This window comes from Mycteria americana, chromosome 1 (genome assembly GCF_035582795.1).
Source record: "Mycteria americana isolate JAX WOST 10 ecotype Jacksonville Zoo and Gardens chromosome 1, USCA_MyAme_1.0, whole genome shotgun sequence".
Taxonomy (NCBI): Eukaryota; Metazoa; Chordata; class Aves; order Ciconiiformes; family Ciconiidae; genus Mycteria; species Mycteria americana.
In genome coordinates this window covers 128,259,760-128,274,588 of record NC_134365.1, presented here as the reverse complement: position 1 = coordinate 128,274,588, position 14,829 = coordinate 128,259,760, and the positions used below count along the sequence as shown (strand labels likewise).

Here is a 14,829-nt window from a genome sequence, read left to right as displayed (position 1 = left end):
GTTAGTTTGCATAGTGTTTTCTTCCCTTTGCCAGTCAGCAAAAGCAATATAAAGATACAATACAGGATAATCGTGCTTTCTACTGTGTGGAGACAGCAAATGCTAGCTCTGTAGGAAGTTCAAGTTATGGGAAAACACCCACTGACTACAGCGCAATTTAGATGGGGCCTGTTGGGAACCTGCCATCATTCTTAATGAAAATATCATTCTGTTTTTCTTAAGAACCAACTTCTTCAGTTTGTATCAGCAGAGATGTTTTCTTTCTATTTCTCTTTGGGTAACTCCAGCCACAAGTTGTAAGTGAATGCCCGGCAAGTACACCCAGTATTTTGGGGAAGGAATCACTTCATATTACTGACTATAAGTGACTAGCACATTTGGGGTGGGAGGTCCCTGAGACAGTTATACCCCAAATTTACAGTCCATTTCTACAGTGTGAACCACAACCGGATCCTGATGCAAGGTGGCAACTTGAGGGTCTACCAAAGCAGTCACCCTGCCACGGCAGACTGTGATCCCTCCTTCTGCATATAATGTGTAATTTAACACAGATAAGATATATACTTTTGTCATACTGGATGTTAAGTTTTTTCTCATTATCAAATATTTTGTTTCACTGGGACATGTTAAAACATAATCTGTTATTCCTGTATTCTGAAGTATGGGGGGCAATACTTTTGTCTATATTTAGGAATTCTAGATTTTTACTAGCAATGCCACCAACTGTTGTGCTCAGGGCCTCTGTTCTTGTCCCTGCATTTAAATAAGTATGCATAGACAACACAAATAGTCTTCAAATACTTTTTTTCTTCACACCCGAAGTGCTGCTCTACCCGTATCAGACGACAGCTGGACAGGAACCTCACCTTTCACAAAATGGTGGCATGGATGATCGCCCTTCATACTGGTTGGTACTCAAAAGTTTCTTTGTTTATTGCTTTCTCGGGCATTTTACACAGAATCCAGGTGGGATTCAAGTTCTTAAGGATATGGCAGAGACCTGATTTCATTAACCTAAAGGAGTCAGCCTGTGCCAAGCCTTAAATCAGTTTCCAAATATTATTTTGCAACTGGCAGAGAGCAAAAGATAAATAAGAAAGAATACTTTTCTCTTGAACTGTCAGCACCATTTATGACACTGGTTAATAAAAGGTGTTTAGCAATGCCCTGAGCACCAGGTACTCTGGCTTTAATTCTTGTTTAGACTTATTTCTTAGCTGGCACATCTGAAAGAAATAATAGAAACTACGAAAGAAAAGGGTATAAAAGGCTTGGACAGGCCACGGAAATGTTTTCATACTTTATCTCTCATTTCCCTAAACTAAGGGTTTTCTATCATTTTTTTTTCATTAAATTTTTCACTTGTCAGTGCAAGTACCTTACAAATCATATATCCTAGAACGGTCTTCGTATCAGCAGATTACTTGAGCCGAGCAGGTTCCCTTTCTGAGCTGTGGCTGAAATCTCACCACCACTTCCTAGAAAAGGAGCAGAGCGATGCAGCTAACATAGGACCGCAGAGGAGGTCTGCAGCAGAGACGGATTGTTTGGGGGTGTTAGATCTGTACCCACCAGGCCCTGTTTTGAAGGTGAATAAGTATCTGGTGATACAAAAGGGGAAAAATTTTGAGAAGTGTTGTACGGCTTACCCCTGCAATAATGTGTAGTGGAAGCAGTGTGCAACACCTCAGCTGTACGAGGTTTATGGACACATCCAGCTCAGCAAGAACATTATTAGTGATTATTAGCAATACAGCAGAACAAAGCAGCACTAGCAAATGTGACACCAAAGAGATCCAGATTCACTTCTTGGCTCTTCTACAAAAATCCTGGACGATCCTGACAAATAACTTAAGCCATCCCATGCTTCAGCTTCCCATGTATTAGGGTACTACTACTTGAATTGTTGAAAGCCTTTGTTGAACCAAGACGTGCTGGAAACTTCCCTTTACTTCTTTCCTTCCCCCACCCAAAAAGAGGTAAACTTCAGATGGTAAAGCTTTAACAGTAAAACACCTCACTGATCTGAAATTGTGATGAAGAGGGTGAGAGCGGCAAAGGCCTTAAGCTGCAGTTGACAAATGTTACAAAGCTTCAAATGTTACCCAAAACCACCGAGTACTTGTCTTGTGCTTAACCCTGATGATTTCTTTCCTGTCACTCCTAGCAATTCACACCATCGCACACTTATTCAACGTAGAGTGGAGTGTGCAAGCTCGTGTTGAAGAGAAAGGAACTCTGGCAGCTGTGCTTTCTAGCCTTGGTGATAAGCCAAATGAAAGCTATATCAACTTTTTTAGAAAAACTATTGGGGTAAGTGACATCAGGCTGTGAAGAGCCATTATTACATTTGTTTAGATGATCATATAAGACTATTTGAGCAGAGTGCCTCTTTCTGGTGTGCGCAATCTGGGTGTGGGCCATCTTGCAGCAAAACCTTCTTCTTGAAGAGTATAATTCATTCTTCTGTATTTGTCAGTAATATTGCTGCTGAATTTTGGTAGTACTCTAAACTTTTTCACCTGAGGATTTCAAAGTAGTTTTAAAACATTATGTAAAAACAAATACCCTGTAAAGCAGTCTTCCAACTAAGGTAGACATGGCACACAGAAACGTACACAGAAATCAAGGCAAAAGTTTTGAACTTGGGCTGCTTAAGCTCTGGTTCAAAAAACCCCAAAATAAGGAACTTCCCCATTCCTCAGAAGCACCAAGCGTCCAATCTCTGTATGAGTTACGAGACACAGCTGCACAACGCCACTGAAAAGGAGAGCTTTCATTTAGCTCCCTAAATATGGAGGTAGGACTCCAGCTCTTAACAACAGAGCTGGGCAAATGTGTTCACCTCCCCAAGCCCGTACTGCTGAGCAGTGGCAGAGTAAGAAACAATGTTCGGTGCGTGAATCGGTGGAAAACCCTTTCTCTCTACTTCCATTTACTTTAGTAAAGGTAAATCTGCAGTGCAACAAAAATTGAGTGGGATTTAAGGCATTGTTGGCATACAAATTCACAGAGGATGACTTAAAGACTTACAGCAAGGTAAAGGATTTGGCGAGTGAGACAGACTGATGGTTCCGCTGGCTCTGCTTTGATGCAACCCCTTCCTTAGACCAATGTGTGCAATTATTTCACAGAATCCTGTGGGGGGCCTATATGTGGCTTTCACGTACTTGGCTGGTCTCACTGGTGTTATCATCACGCTGGCCCTCATACTAATCATCACGTCATCCACCAAAACCATCCGAAGGTCGTATTTCGAAGTATTTTGGTACACCCACCATCTCTTTGTCATCTTCTTTATTGGCCTTGTCATCCATGGTGCTGGGTGAGTATTGACACTTATCACACAATACTGATAACTACCGTGTCTTAATGTAAAGCCCACTACATACATAAGTATAGGGACTTAAGTCACTAAGCAGCAGTTATTTTTGATGGTAGTGATGGGCCAATACAGGCTCTGAGAGCCAAGAGGCTCTCACTGATATTAGCTCTCAACAAGCTATTCACATGCATGAGGCTTTATGAGACTCTGGTATATTTAAGATCACTGATACTCAACTTCATCTGGTATTTTAGTGTGAAAATACCATCTTGGAAGGAATACCAAGGTTCCTGTTTCTAATTGTTAATTTATCTTTCTCTCCTAAAAGGAATTGCATTACACACATGCATGTAAGGAGACCTCAGCATAAAAATGATACGGAGTCTAAGATTTCGTTGGGTAAATGAAAACTACAATAGCACAGATTTAGCTTTCAGACTCGGATGAACTTTTAATATCAGCAGCATTTCAGAATAGATTTTTAGCTGTTGCTGCTCAAATATAGGCAACTGTAAGTTTTTGTAACTTCCAAATGTCAAATATCTTTTTCCATTGCTGGCTCATTCCATACCTTCTTCTGAAATAGCTGAAAAGCCTAATGAAACAATTTTAGCACTACTCAAACACAATTTTAGCACCACTTAGAAAAATGAACTTTAGTTCCATTTTATAAAACCACAGAACTGATTTATAAAGGAAAGAAAAGGCTAAAGTATCCAAGCCACATTTCACAGTTCATAATTATACTATATTGTCCATTTTAAAGGAAATTCTAGGTCCACCAGAAAGTGTGCTTTAAAAATGCCCAGCACAAATGACTATTCAAAAACACTTCCTCTCAGTCCAGTAGTGCCAGAAAAAAGACAGAAATGAGAGTACAACAGGAAGAACAAAAATAGAAGGCAGATGAGAATCACCACCAGCATATTTGTCCATTCCAACTTCCAAAACAAGGTTTGAGCAAAACCTGTTGAAGGAAAAGAACAAGTGGTTCATGTTTCCTGCAGCAAATACGGTATAGTTACTGACAAAATGTCCAAACTTGCCAGTAGTTATTACACAGTGCTATCAGAAAGCAAGCATTGCTCTTTCGAGAGGTCATATATTTCATAAAAGAGGAGCATATATTTCATAAAAGTTGCCTTTTTATTTACTTGGATGTTCAGTATACTTCCACCATATTGAGTGCTCTGTACTGAAAAGACAAGAGTTTGGGCAGCACTGGGGTTGAACACGGTTGTCAGAGAAGTTCAGCTATCCTTTGGAAGGAGATAAACACAGGAATATTATTATCTGTAGAGGGAAGGATGCTTTCTGGCTGTGAACTCAGTGGCCTCTGAGTTATTGGCCTTAAAGGCAAGAATGACATTTTAAGTTTAGAGAAAATACTAATACCCTAAAAAATATTGGACGGGGTTTGTACACTCAAGGAAGGCATCTTAGGTGTACAAAGATGGATGTTATGGAATAGGTATGATCTGGCAGTCTCAAAATAACATGTTAGAGAGAGGCATAGATGTCAGTTTATCTCAGGAGACAGAAGGCTGTGTGTCATACGTACATATATATACATACATATATGTATATACAGAAAACTGAACCAAAGATAATTAATAGAATCGAAGGGGCAGATTCTTGTCCGTTACAAGCTGTTACAGCACTTTTGTAGCACTCATGTACTTTGTGCATGAGCTATGTGGCACAGACAAATGTCCGCAACTTCCCGTCATAGTAGATGTAAAGAGGAGAGAGTAGAGAGATTCAGATCACCCTGCCTTGGAAACTAAAGCAAAACTTTCAGCTGAAAAAGAAGTAATGAGAAGGCTACGCTACTGAAAGCTTAATTACAGTACTGGAGGAGCATCTACACTGTGTAATAAGGGAAAAGAAGTCTTTTCTTTCTCTTGTGCAGGGTACTGGCATTGTCAAACCTTGAGTGGAGCAAGGCGCAAGGCAAAACCCCTCAGGCCCACTTTCCCTTGAGCAATGGGGTGAGGAGTGGCAGGAAACAGGCTCCTCCTGTTCCCGTAACTCATCCCAGAGGGCGGCTCAGCTGAGCCCCTTGTCACTAGTGGGGAAGTAAACTGCAACTGGTGATGTTCCTGCAAACTGCAACTCGTGATGCTTCTGGGACACTGTCATTCCTTCCCTTTATTTTTCAGGCAGGATGTTAATCAAACCTTTAATGAGGAAGATGTTCATTAGTAATATTTATGAGCAGTGCAATCTTTTAACTTTCAAGACTGTGCACAGGTTTTCTAATAATCCTCTGATAAATCTTTCACAACGCTACGCATACATATGACTTAGATACCACGTTTTTTTGAAAAAACAGAAACATAGTCTAGTTCACGGAAACTGAGCTAGAAAAGCAGAAAGAGAAGTCACGGGAAGAAGATATCAACAGAATCATATTGGCATAAAACTGAACAGCCTGATCAGAATCAGACTGTTTCTAGGGAAAATCAGCAGATCTTAATCTACCTTTCTCTACTATGACCCTCACCCTACTAATTACCATCATTCTGGGGACTCTCACATACCCCTGTGGTTGGCAGAACTCCAGTCAGAGGCAGGAAATAATTAACAAGATCAGAATATATTTTCCCCCCTCAAAACTGAAACTGTCTTTCAGCACTAGCTCTGCCACTGGAAATACAGCCGAATCGGAGCAGTCAGGCTTCTCTATAATAAAACAAACAACAACAAACCCTAACCAAGTAAGAATATAGAGGCCAGATCATCAACTGCCATAAGCTGGTCTAGCTGGCATAGCTGCTTTGCGTCAGAAGCATCTGTCCTCATTCACACCAACTGAACAGCTACTCCACAGCTTTAAAGGGAGAGGAAGGGTCAAAGGAAGAATGTTATGTTGGAAAGGGCTCTCCAAATTTCTAAGATAAACAACAGAAATAATTTCTGTAGTGGTCACTAGGAAATCGATTACCTTGCCCTCTCCAGGTCTTGTTTTTATTGAAGAAAAAGGTAGGATAACTCCGAAAAGAATGAAGTTTTCCTATTGTGGCCACCTCCTGGAGATGGTAATGGACACACCTCTCGGTTCCTCACCTGATCTTGTAGTCAGTATTTTTCCCTACAAACTTTCCTCCTCATTCTTATCATTTTAGTAGCAATTTTGCGGGTTTATTAGAGCAGTAAAGCTGTATCAAAGCTGTAGCACTGCAGAAGTCCACAACTCCACAAAAACTGCGTAGTACATACACAGAATAACAATAAGGGACAGATACCTTCATTTTCATTTCATCGCCTTAATGATTTTTATTTTTTTCCAGGCGTATTGTACGGGGGCAGACAGCTGAGAGTCTGGCTGAACATAATCCAGAGATTTGCTACAAGAACTTCACTCACTGGGGACAGAAGGGGGCTTGCCCAATCCCCCAGTTTGCAGGGAATCCTCCTATGGTAAGAACAGTTGTCTGAGTGTGAGTGCAAATCCAATTTAAAATGTTTACAGTTTACTCTTTTTGTTAAATAACATATGCACTTGCTGTAGAAAAGCAGCTACGTAACCCCCAGCACTCTTCAGTGGTAGCTTTCTTTACACAGATGATAGATTTCGACACAGTGGACTATAAGCAGGAATGGACTACAGAGACAACCCATTTCCACGTGCCGTAAAATGAGCACAATTAACAGGCAAAGCAAACGAGCAAATCGTATCTGAGAACTGTTTACCCGCAATGTATTTTGTGGCTTGCGGGGATTTCTAGAAAGTTCTACAATCCACATAATAAATAGTTTCACATTATTAATGGACTAATGATCATTAACAGAAAATTAATGCCTCTGGAAAGGTGACATTGAAACTTCAGCTTTTATTGACTAACCAGGCTGGTTGGTTGTTCACACTTCAGACTGATCTGTTAACAGAAACCACATCTTTTCCTACAGTAATACAGTCCTGAGTCAATAATACATTCAGAGCTTTAGTCCACATTTCACTTAGTTACCTTAATTTTTAGACAGAGACAAAATCACTCGTAGGAAAGTAACTTGCTTGTAACTCTAGTAGCAACTAAAAAGCCAGCTGCAACTCGTAACAGAGGAATAAATTCCCTCTCTATTTACCAGAAATAATTTTGAAGGTGTCATATCTCTTAAGGGTTCCCTACTCTGGTTGATAAAGAACCTATATTACTTGAATTTCACCTCTGCTTACAGTATTTCCAGGACTCGATTTAATCTAAGTTGCCATCTTCATCAGCTGACTTCTTATTTTATTCTGCTTACAGACATGGAAGTGGGTAGTAGGTCCCATGTTTTTGTACCTGTGTGAGAGGCTGGTGCGGTTTTGGAGGTCACAGCAGAAGGTTGTTATCACAAAGGTATGTGTTGATGCTACGCGTAACACCGGGCAAAACATTACCAATTTTTCCAAATGGTGCAGCAAAGCCAGTAGCTCCTACGTGACGGACAAAGTTATCAGTGAAAGGCCTCTCAGGAATGTTCTGGCTGCTATCATGCAAAAATAACGCCAACCTCTAACATCTATAGTAGCCCGTCTCTAAAAGAGGGCAAGAGGAGGAAGTTAGTTAAGGCACAGGACTGAATCTTAGGAAAGAGAAATTAATTTTCTTTGTATTTAGTGAAAAATTCCACAATGTAGAAATTCCACAGCCTTAAGAGTATTTAAGATACCAAATCATTGTTTTCAAAACTACCCAGATATTTAGGAATTCTGATTTTTCAGCAGAACAAATGGCACCTGAAAAGGGAGTTAGGGGGTGCCTGTTTTGTGCAGCCAAAGCTAATGTTGAGCTTCCATTCCCCATGGTGTGTTGCAGAGATATTAATGCTGGTTCTGAACGTCTGACAGCCAAATTAGTATGGCACTAAGCTCAAAAGGATAAAAACTACCCTGGCCTTTCCCAGTGCAATTTCCTCACATGGCACTGTGCTGCATCTTGTGGACATACCCTGTTCAAGTCGTAGCAGGATTTGGGGGATGACATTAGATGTCTGCTGTGCCCTGGCACGATGCTGACACGTTGGAAGGCTCCTATATACTAGTGTGCTTTTTGGTAATTTTACCAAAATATCTCCGAGCCATTTCTACACCATATGTCTATGGCATCTGCTTAGTTCCCTGTTGGCAGAAAATTTCTTCCACAATTCTAAACACTATTATTAATACCTACATTAATAGCTAGAGGACTTGATTCTCCCTCTTGCAAACCTTTTCTGAAAATTGAAAATAACCTCGGCAGACAACTTCAGGATTAAAAAATCACAGTGACAAAAATACTAGACTTGCTTCTAGAATATTGCTTCTATTTATTCTTGGCTAAAGATAGGCAGAATGCAAATGCCCATATTATAGGTCCCACCCAGCTATAACACAAAAAAATCAGTTTCCAGTAGTACTATCTATTCAATTCCCTATCTGTATGATAGCCCTATGGTTTTGCCCCTATATATACAGTCAAATTCATTAACACTGTGCTCTGTGCCACTGTGTAAGGTGCATCTGGAATTAACAATGTGCATACATAGATCTGGTGATGTGTTACAAGATGTGCCAGTCTGACTTGTCCCTTTTGGAGTAACTGCAAGCATGATGTGAAAAAATACTTCAACCAAAAATTCAGCATCTTCTGCAGTCTTACATCTGGCTGTCAGGTGCTGTTCCTCACTCCCAGTTCTGCTGGGAACAAAGTTTAAGCTGCTTTCCTTGCTCACATAGCAGAGGACGATGTTAGTGATGAAGGATGCAGATACATCCAGTCAACAGTGAAGACAGACTTTTTCTTTTCCCTTTTTCCCCCTTGTCCCTCTCACTGTAGGTGGTCATTCATCCCTTCAAGACAATTGAGCTCCAGATGATGAAGAAGGGCTTCAAGATGGAAGTTGGGCAATACATTTTTGTCAAATGTCCAGCAGTGTCTAAACTGGAATGGCATCCATTTACATTAACCTCTGCTCCAGAAGAGGATTACTTCAGCATTCACGTCCGTATCGTAGGGGACTGGACAGAGGGCTTGTTCAATGCCTGCGGATGTGATAAGCAAGAATTCCAGGAGGCATGGAAGTTGCCCAAGTATGTACAAAGAGTCTCCACGGTAAAGTCAATCAAAACCTATGACAGTTTAAATTTTGCTCAACCAGTTTGGTGGCACCTGTGATACAACCCTTAACTACTTCCATCGTAGATGTGGGCCTTAGATGGCTCTTTCCAGTTTCCTCCTCTCAACCCCACCTCTTTTGCTGACTAGTATTCAAGCCAAATGTGCATTGTAGCAGACAAATAGCTTACCTTTTTATGGTTCTTTTAAATTGTGCTAATAAATATTCACTGTTGATTTATTAAGTGGACTTTCAATTTCAGGATAGCTGTGGACGGCCCCTTTGGAACAGCAAGTGAGGATGTATTCAGTTATGAAACTGTTATGCTTGTTGGAGCTGGAATAGGGGTCACCCCCTTTGCATCTGTACTCAAGTCTGTCTGGTATAAATACTGCCACGATGCAACCAACTTAAAACTCAAAAAGGTGCGTGTCCTCTTTCCCAGAACCCATGTAATTGCTCAAGGGCCAACAGCCCAAATCAAAACAGGCCCAGCAAAGGTGGTCTGGCTCCAGACATGCGTGAGTCCTAAGAGAAGAGTCCAGCTACCTCACAAGACTAGCAGGCAGGGAAGCGGGAGGGTCAAAAGCAAAAACCTAATGAAAGGAGAAATAGTCTACAAGCAAAATCACACATGCAAATCCTGACTGTGGCCCTGGGGATTTCCACCTGCAGTGGAGACGCTGTTCAATCTGCGTGAGAAACACAAAGTCCAAGGCACTAATACAGCCCGTGCGAATATTGCATTCCTTCCCTAAGCACAGAGAGAGCAACTTTATGTCAGTGGAAGAGCACTGCTACCATCCTCCTCTCGCCTCCTGCCCCTGGAAACTCCCTGTGCAGAGATGCGGGGTGACAGTCTGAAGTTATGATCATATTCAGAGAACAGAACTGGTTTTGCTACCTGCTTTAATTTACCTTGCCCACCAGCAGACATGGAGATAGTCTACCTCTAAATCATTATTTTATGTCCTAACAAACTGTTTTACAAGGATGTAAGTGGGGAAACATCATGAACTAAAAATGTAACCTGCTGGTGGAAGAGAAATAGAAAGATGTTTCCTTGTTCTTGCAGTCACTCATTCTGCTTCACAACCCTGCCAGCCTGAATAGCTTCGATACCAGCCTACCCCTCTACTGAAGTGGTCAGGGCAATTTCTGCAAGAACTCTACAATCCTCATTCTGTCAGCAGATGTAAAACCAGAAACCATAAGTGCCTATGTCCCCTGATGGCTCGCTCTTGTCTTTTCCAGATCTATTTTTACTGGCTTTGCAGGGACACTCATGCCTTTGAATGGTTTGCTGACCTCTTGCAATCTCTGGAGGCTCAATCGCAGGAGAGGAATAATGCAGATTTTCTCAGCTATAACATCTACCTTACAGGCTGGGATGAATCTCAGGTAACAACACAATGGAAAATATCACTTCCATATGTACTGAGGTTGACGTTAGTGTGTTATGTTTTGATAAATGTTCAAATGGTGTTTATCCTGGGCCTCCGTCTGGCTCTCAGAGGTTTTAAATGCAGACAGGTATTAGCCATCAGAAGTTACATGGGATCAGCTGCTAATGTGCACTCTGACTTCATTTCTGGTTTACTCTGGCTGTGCACTCTGGGAAGCAGTCTTTCCTCACAGCACCAACCTCAGCTGACCACGCATGTATCTGACAGCATTTGGGAGAAGCTAATCCACGAGGTTTGAGCGATGGCAGCGTATTTGTTTCAGGACTCTCATGAGTTCTCTATCTGATCCCACGCATGTAGGTCACTGTAGGGATACAAAGGAGCAGCTCTTCCATGAGCCACTTGGTAACGTATGATTGAGTCAGGAAAGGTTCTCATTCTGTTACTTTTAGTGATGTTTTATTTTACTTATATCTCACCATTGCAAAATGCACCATGTGCCTGAAGTGCTGTAGCTCAGCTAGATGGACAGGGAGGGGGAGGAGTAAGGTAGGAAGTTATCACACAGGCAATGGAAAAACAGGAAGGAAAGAAGAAAAGTCACAGAATTCTTGCTTGGGAAGAAAGTTACCTGTAACTTTCTTGGCACATAAAAGTGCTGCAGAACTCCGCAAGGCCTGAACTTATGCCCTTAACCACATCTTCTCCTCTTCCTGGCTCTACTTAGCTTAGCTGCTCTAGGTGAAAGTTACACAGGGAGGGTGGACAAGACCTCCTCATATGGCTCAAACGTTCCAGAGATCAAACTAGCAGGACTTCATTAAGGTCAAGGGAGTTGTATTATTGTACCTGAAGGGAAAGTTTTGTTTTAATTTACAGCTTTACTTTACAGTTCTTAGACTAAACCAGACTAAACACATTCTCGGTTTGGAAATAATTCAGTGTGTATTGACATTATTATTATTATTTTTAACAGGACATAATGCTGCCGTATCTAACTCTGTCTTTATGCTGTCCTTTGTGTTTCATTTCCCACAGGCCACTCATTTTGTAATGCATCATGAAGAAGAGAAAGATGTGATTACAGGCCTTAAACAGAAAACCTTGTATGGAAGACCTAACTGGGAAAACGAGTTCAAAACTATTGCGGGGAAGCATCCTGGGTAAACCTGTACAAATTGGACTTCCTCTGTCTAAATGCCATAATAGCACAATCTTGTTCCTTTGGCTGATAAAGTTTGAGGAACATTTTTTTTCCTAATAATCTCCAGTATTTTCTGTTCTTGTTTCAGCCATGGACATGATCTATGGTCTTGACCAAATTGTTTTAACCTACAATTTTAAAAAAAGTCATCCCTTTTTGGTGAGGTACTTCATGGAGTGTCTAATTACTAGCGGAAGTTTTAGAAAAAACATACCCCATCATTCCAGCTGAAATAGATAGGAATATTAGGTGACGTCTAAATACCTCCAAAAATACTTTCTACCTCAAAAAACAAAACCCGAATATGGATGACCTTTAGCTGAGCACCCAAAAATAGTAGGAAAAAAACAGAACAGTTCCTTTCAAGAATTTGTGCCGTAAGGTCTTTGAAGCTCTACTTCCTTGATTCCACTGAGGTCAATAAACCTGTATTCACTGACTTCTGCTGAGCTGAGATTTAGGCCACCATTTGTTTTAGAAGGAGCATAAGTGCCTTGCAAGTTTTAAGGGATTATAAGTTTTAAGGGGTAGACATCCAGTTCTACTTTAGTTCCTGTAACTGAGAAAAAAAACCTTGCACCTACATAACATAAGATTGATTTACATGAAGAACATCCAGAAGCTCCATACCTAGTTCCTGACCGTATTTTCATTTTCTTAACAGCTCCCGAATAGGTGTTTTTCTGTGTGGACCTGAGGGCCTAGCTGACACACTCAACAAGCAGAGCATCAGCAACTCAGAAGCTGACCCACGAGGAGTACACTTCATTTTTAACAAGGAAAATTTCTAACTCCCAAGGACGTGGGAGTCATTCAGTATAAAGTCTAAAGACTGGATCTCTTTTTCTATGTGGAGTCTGGGAAGGACAGCCCAGCTCAGCTACACTAACGCAAATCCCTTTGCTTCTTGGGAATTATTTTGGCGCTGTGGTAGACTAAAAGAGTCAAGTCTGACCTTAGGGAAGTGTGCACTGCCATCCATGTGCTGGCAATTTAGCAGAAATCTATTTTCTTTCCCTGTGTGAGTGGATTTCCCCTCAATTAACTGCCTTTATCCTCCTGTTATTTGTAATGGATGCTGAAGGGTCTAGGCAGCCATATGCATTTGGGAGCCAATTCACACTGATAAAGCTTAATGCTATTAAACAATAAAGCGTTATAGCATAATGCTTGCTATTCCTGGCTACAGCCAGTCCCTGGAACCAGGAGGGGTTAGGGAAGGGTGGCTGGGAAAGACTGTTCCTTACAAGAGGAAATCTCCTCTGTGCACCAGCATCTTTCAGGCTTCTGAATACAAGCATAAATGTCTTGTCCAAGAGATAGTGCAGGCAGCTGAAAAGCAACCGTTCCTCTTAAGGCAAGTGGAGAACTGGAAAGGAACCACCTGGACTTCTGAGCACTACCCCAGCTGCGGGGGGATGACGAGAACAGAGACAAACCAAGTCCCGCACCCAGTACGTGAGCCATTGCTCAGCTGCTTCGAACATTCTCAGTTTCACATCTTCAAATTTACGGTGCAGGGATCCAAACAAGATGAGGTTTTGTGTTTTCACAGCTGCTATTTCTGATTTTCAAGGCTGAAAAACCTTGTTGCTAAATGATTTAATGGGTATTTTCTGAAGCATTCTTAAATGCATACAGTGCTTTTGGCCCTATTGTTCAGCTGTTCCTCTTCGATGGTGAAACAGGTTTGAGAAAGCAAGGATCATGTGGGCAGTATCAGGAACAGCTATGAATAAAGTTTCTGATGTGTACCAGACAGCCATACACAGCACAGTACTTCTGTATGCACATTACAGGTAACAGGTTCTTAAAAAAAAAAGGAACCGAAACTTTCAATATCAGCATCAGAGAAAAAAAAAAAAAAGCCTTAAAACCAGCAGCATAGAAAAAAAAAAGAAAAAACAAGTGCAAAAAGCCTTGAAAAAGCCACAGTACCATGGGTCTCCTGTTCAGCCCAGTCACCTGCTTACTGCCGTTTAAACTCCGCAGCCAAGCCCTGGGAGAGCTCCTACACAGCACGAGACCTTGCTGACAGGTTCTTGTAATCACAGAAGAAAGTGGTGGCCTCCTCCTGCAATTTCAGACAAGTTTGTGTAGCCATCTGGTTGCATGTGGCATATTTTACACCTCAACTTGCCAGACAGGATGTGTTCTCCCTTCACATGGTTTTTAAATGTTATCCAAGCACTCTGTGCTACTTCAGAAGGACAGCTTACCAGTTCATATTTATTAATATCAGTTTCTGTGAACTGTTAAATGACATAATGAGTTATGTCAACATCTGAAGGGGAGGAAGCCACGCTTGGCGAATGCTAGCAAAGATCAACTCTTGGTGGGGAATTTTTCAGTTCTTTCCCTCAGAAGGGCCATATTTAAATCCACATAATTCTGTTTGAAACACACTTATTAAATCAGAATAGTGCTTAAGCAGAATTCAAGAAACCTTTTCTGTGGAATAAAAAAATGCTACTGAAATGTAATAAGGCTCAGATCCTGTGCAGAGAGCACAGAAATATTTGGCTTTGATTTTAATGGAAATATGATCAGACTTCTGTACTGTTAGAAAGTGGGCAAAGAGGAATTGCAAGGGGTCTAATGGAGACAGCATATTCATCGTGTGAAGAGTCTTGGAGGGCATGTATTTTAATTCACCCATTAATTTTCTGAACATTGCCATGTTTGTTCTTAAAACTCCAGGGATCTTTCCTTACTCAGCCAGTTGTAATGACACTCCCTGACCTGCTGCACACTTGTACCAGGGGTTGTTTGTCACCTCAAACTCAGAAAAAGGAATTCTATGCTTATTA

The 14,829-nt window shown here is 41.2% G+C and overlaps 1 protein-coding gene across 2 annotated transcripts in view; it reads left to right on the top strand.

The window, feature by feature from the left end:
• The window catches only part of CYBB (cytochrome b-245 beta chain), a 41,624-nt gene extending 26,795 nt beyond the window's left edge, over positions 1-14,829 (top strand). For both annotated transcript variants that reach the window (XM_075520545.1, XM_075520536.1), the window contains 10 exons: positions 823-907; positions 2,168-2,313; positions 3,135-3,325; positions 6,619-6,748; positions 7,579-7,671; positions 9,130-9,383; positions 9,672-9,834; positions 10,664-10,810; positions 11,854-11,978; positions 12,684-14,829. In XM_075520545.1, coding sequence (XP_075376660.1) covers positions 877-907; positions 2,168-2,313; positions 3,135-3,325; positions 6,619-6,748; positions 7,579-7,671; positions 9,130-9,383; positions 9,672-9,834; positions 10,664-10,810; positions 11,854-11,978; positions 12,684-12,810 — 1,407 coding nt within the window. In that variant the 5' untranslated portion in view covers positions 823-876 and the 3' untranslated portion in view covers positions 12,811-14,829. The remainder of the gene's footprint in view (positions 1-822; positions 908-2,167; positions 2,314-3,134; positions 3,326-6,618; positions 6,749-7,578; positions 7,672-9,129; positions 9,384-9,671; positions 9,835-10,663; positions 10,811-11,853; positions 11,979-12,683) is intronic.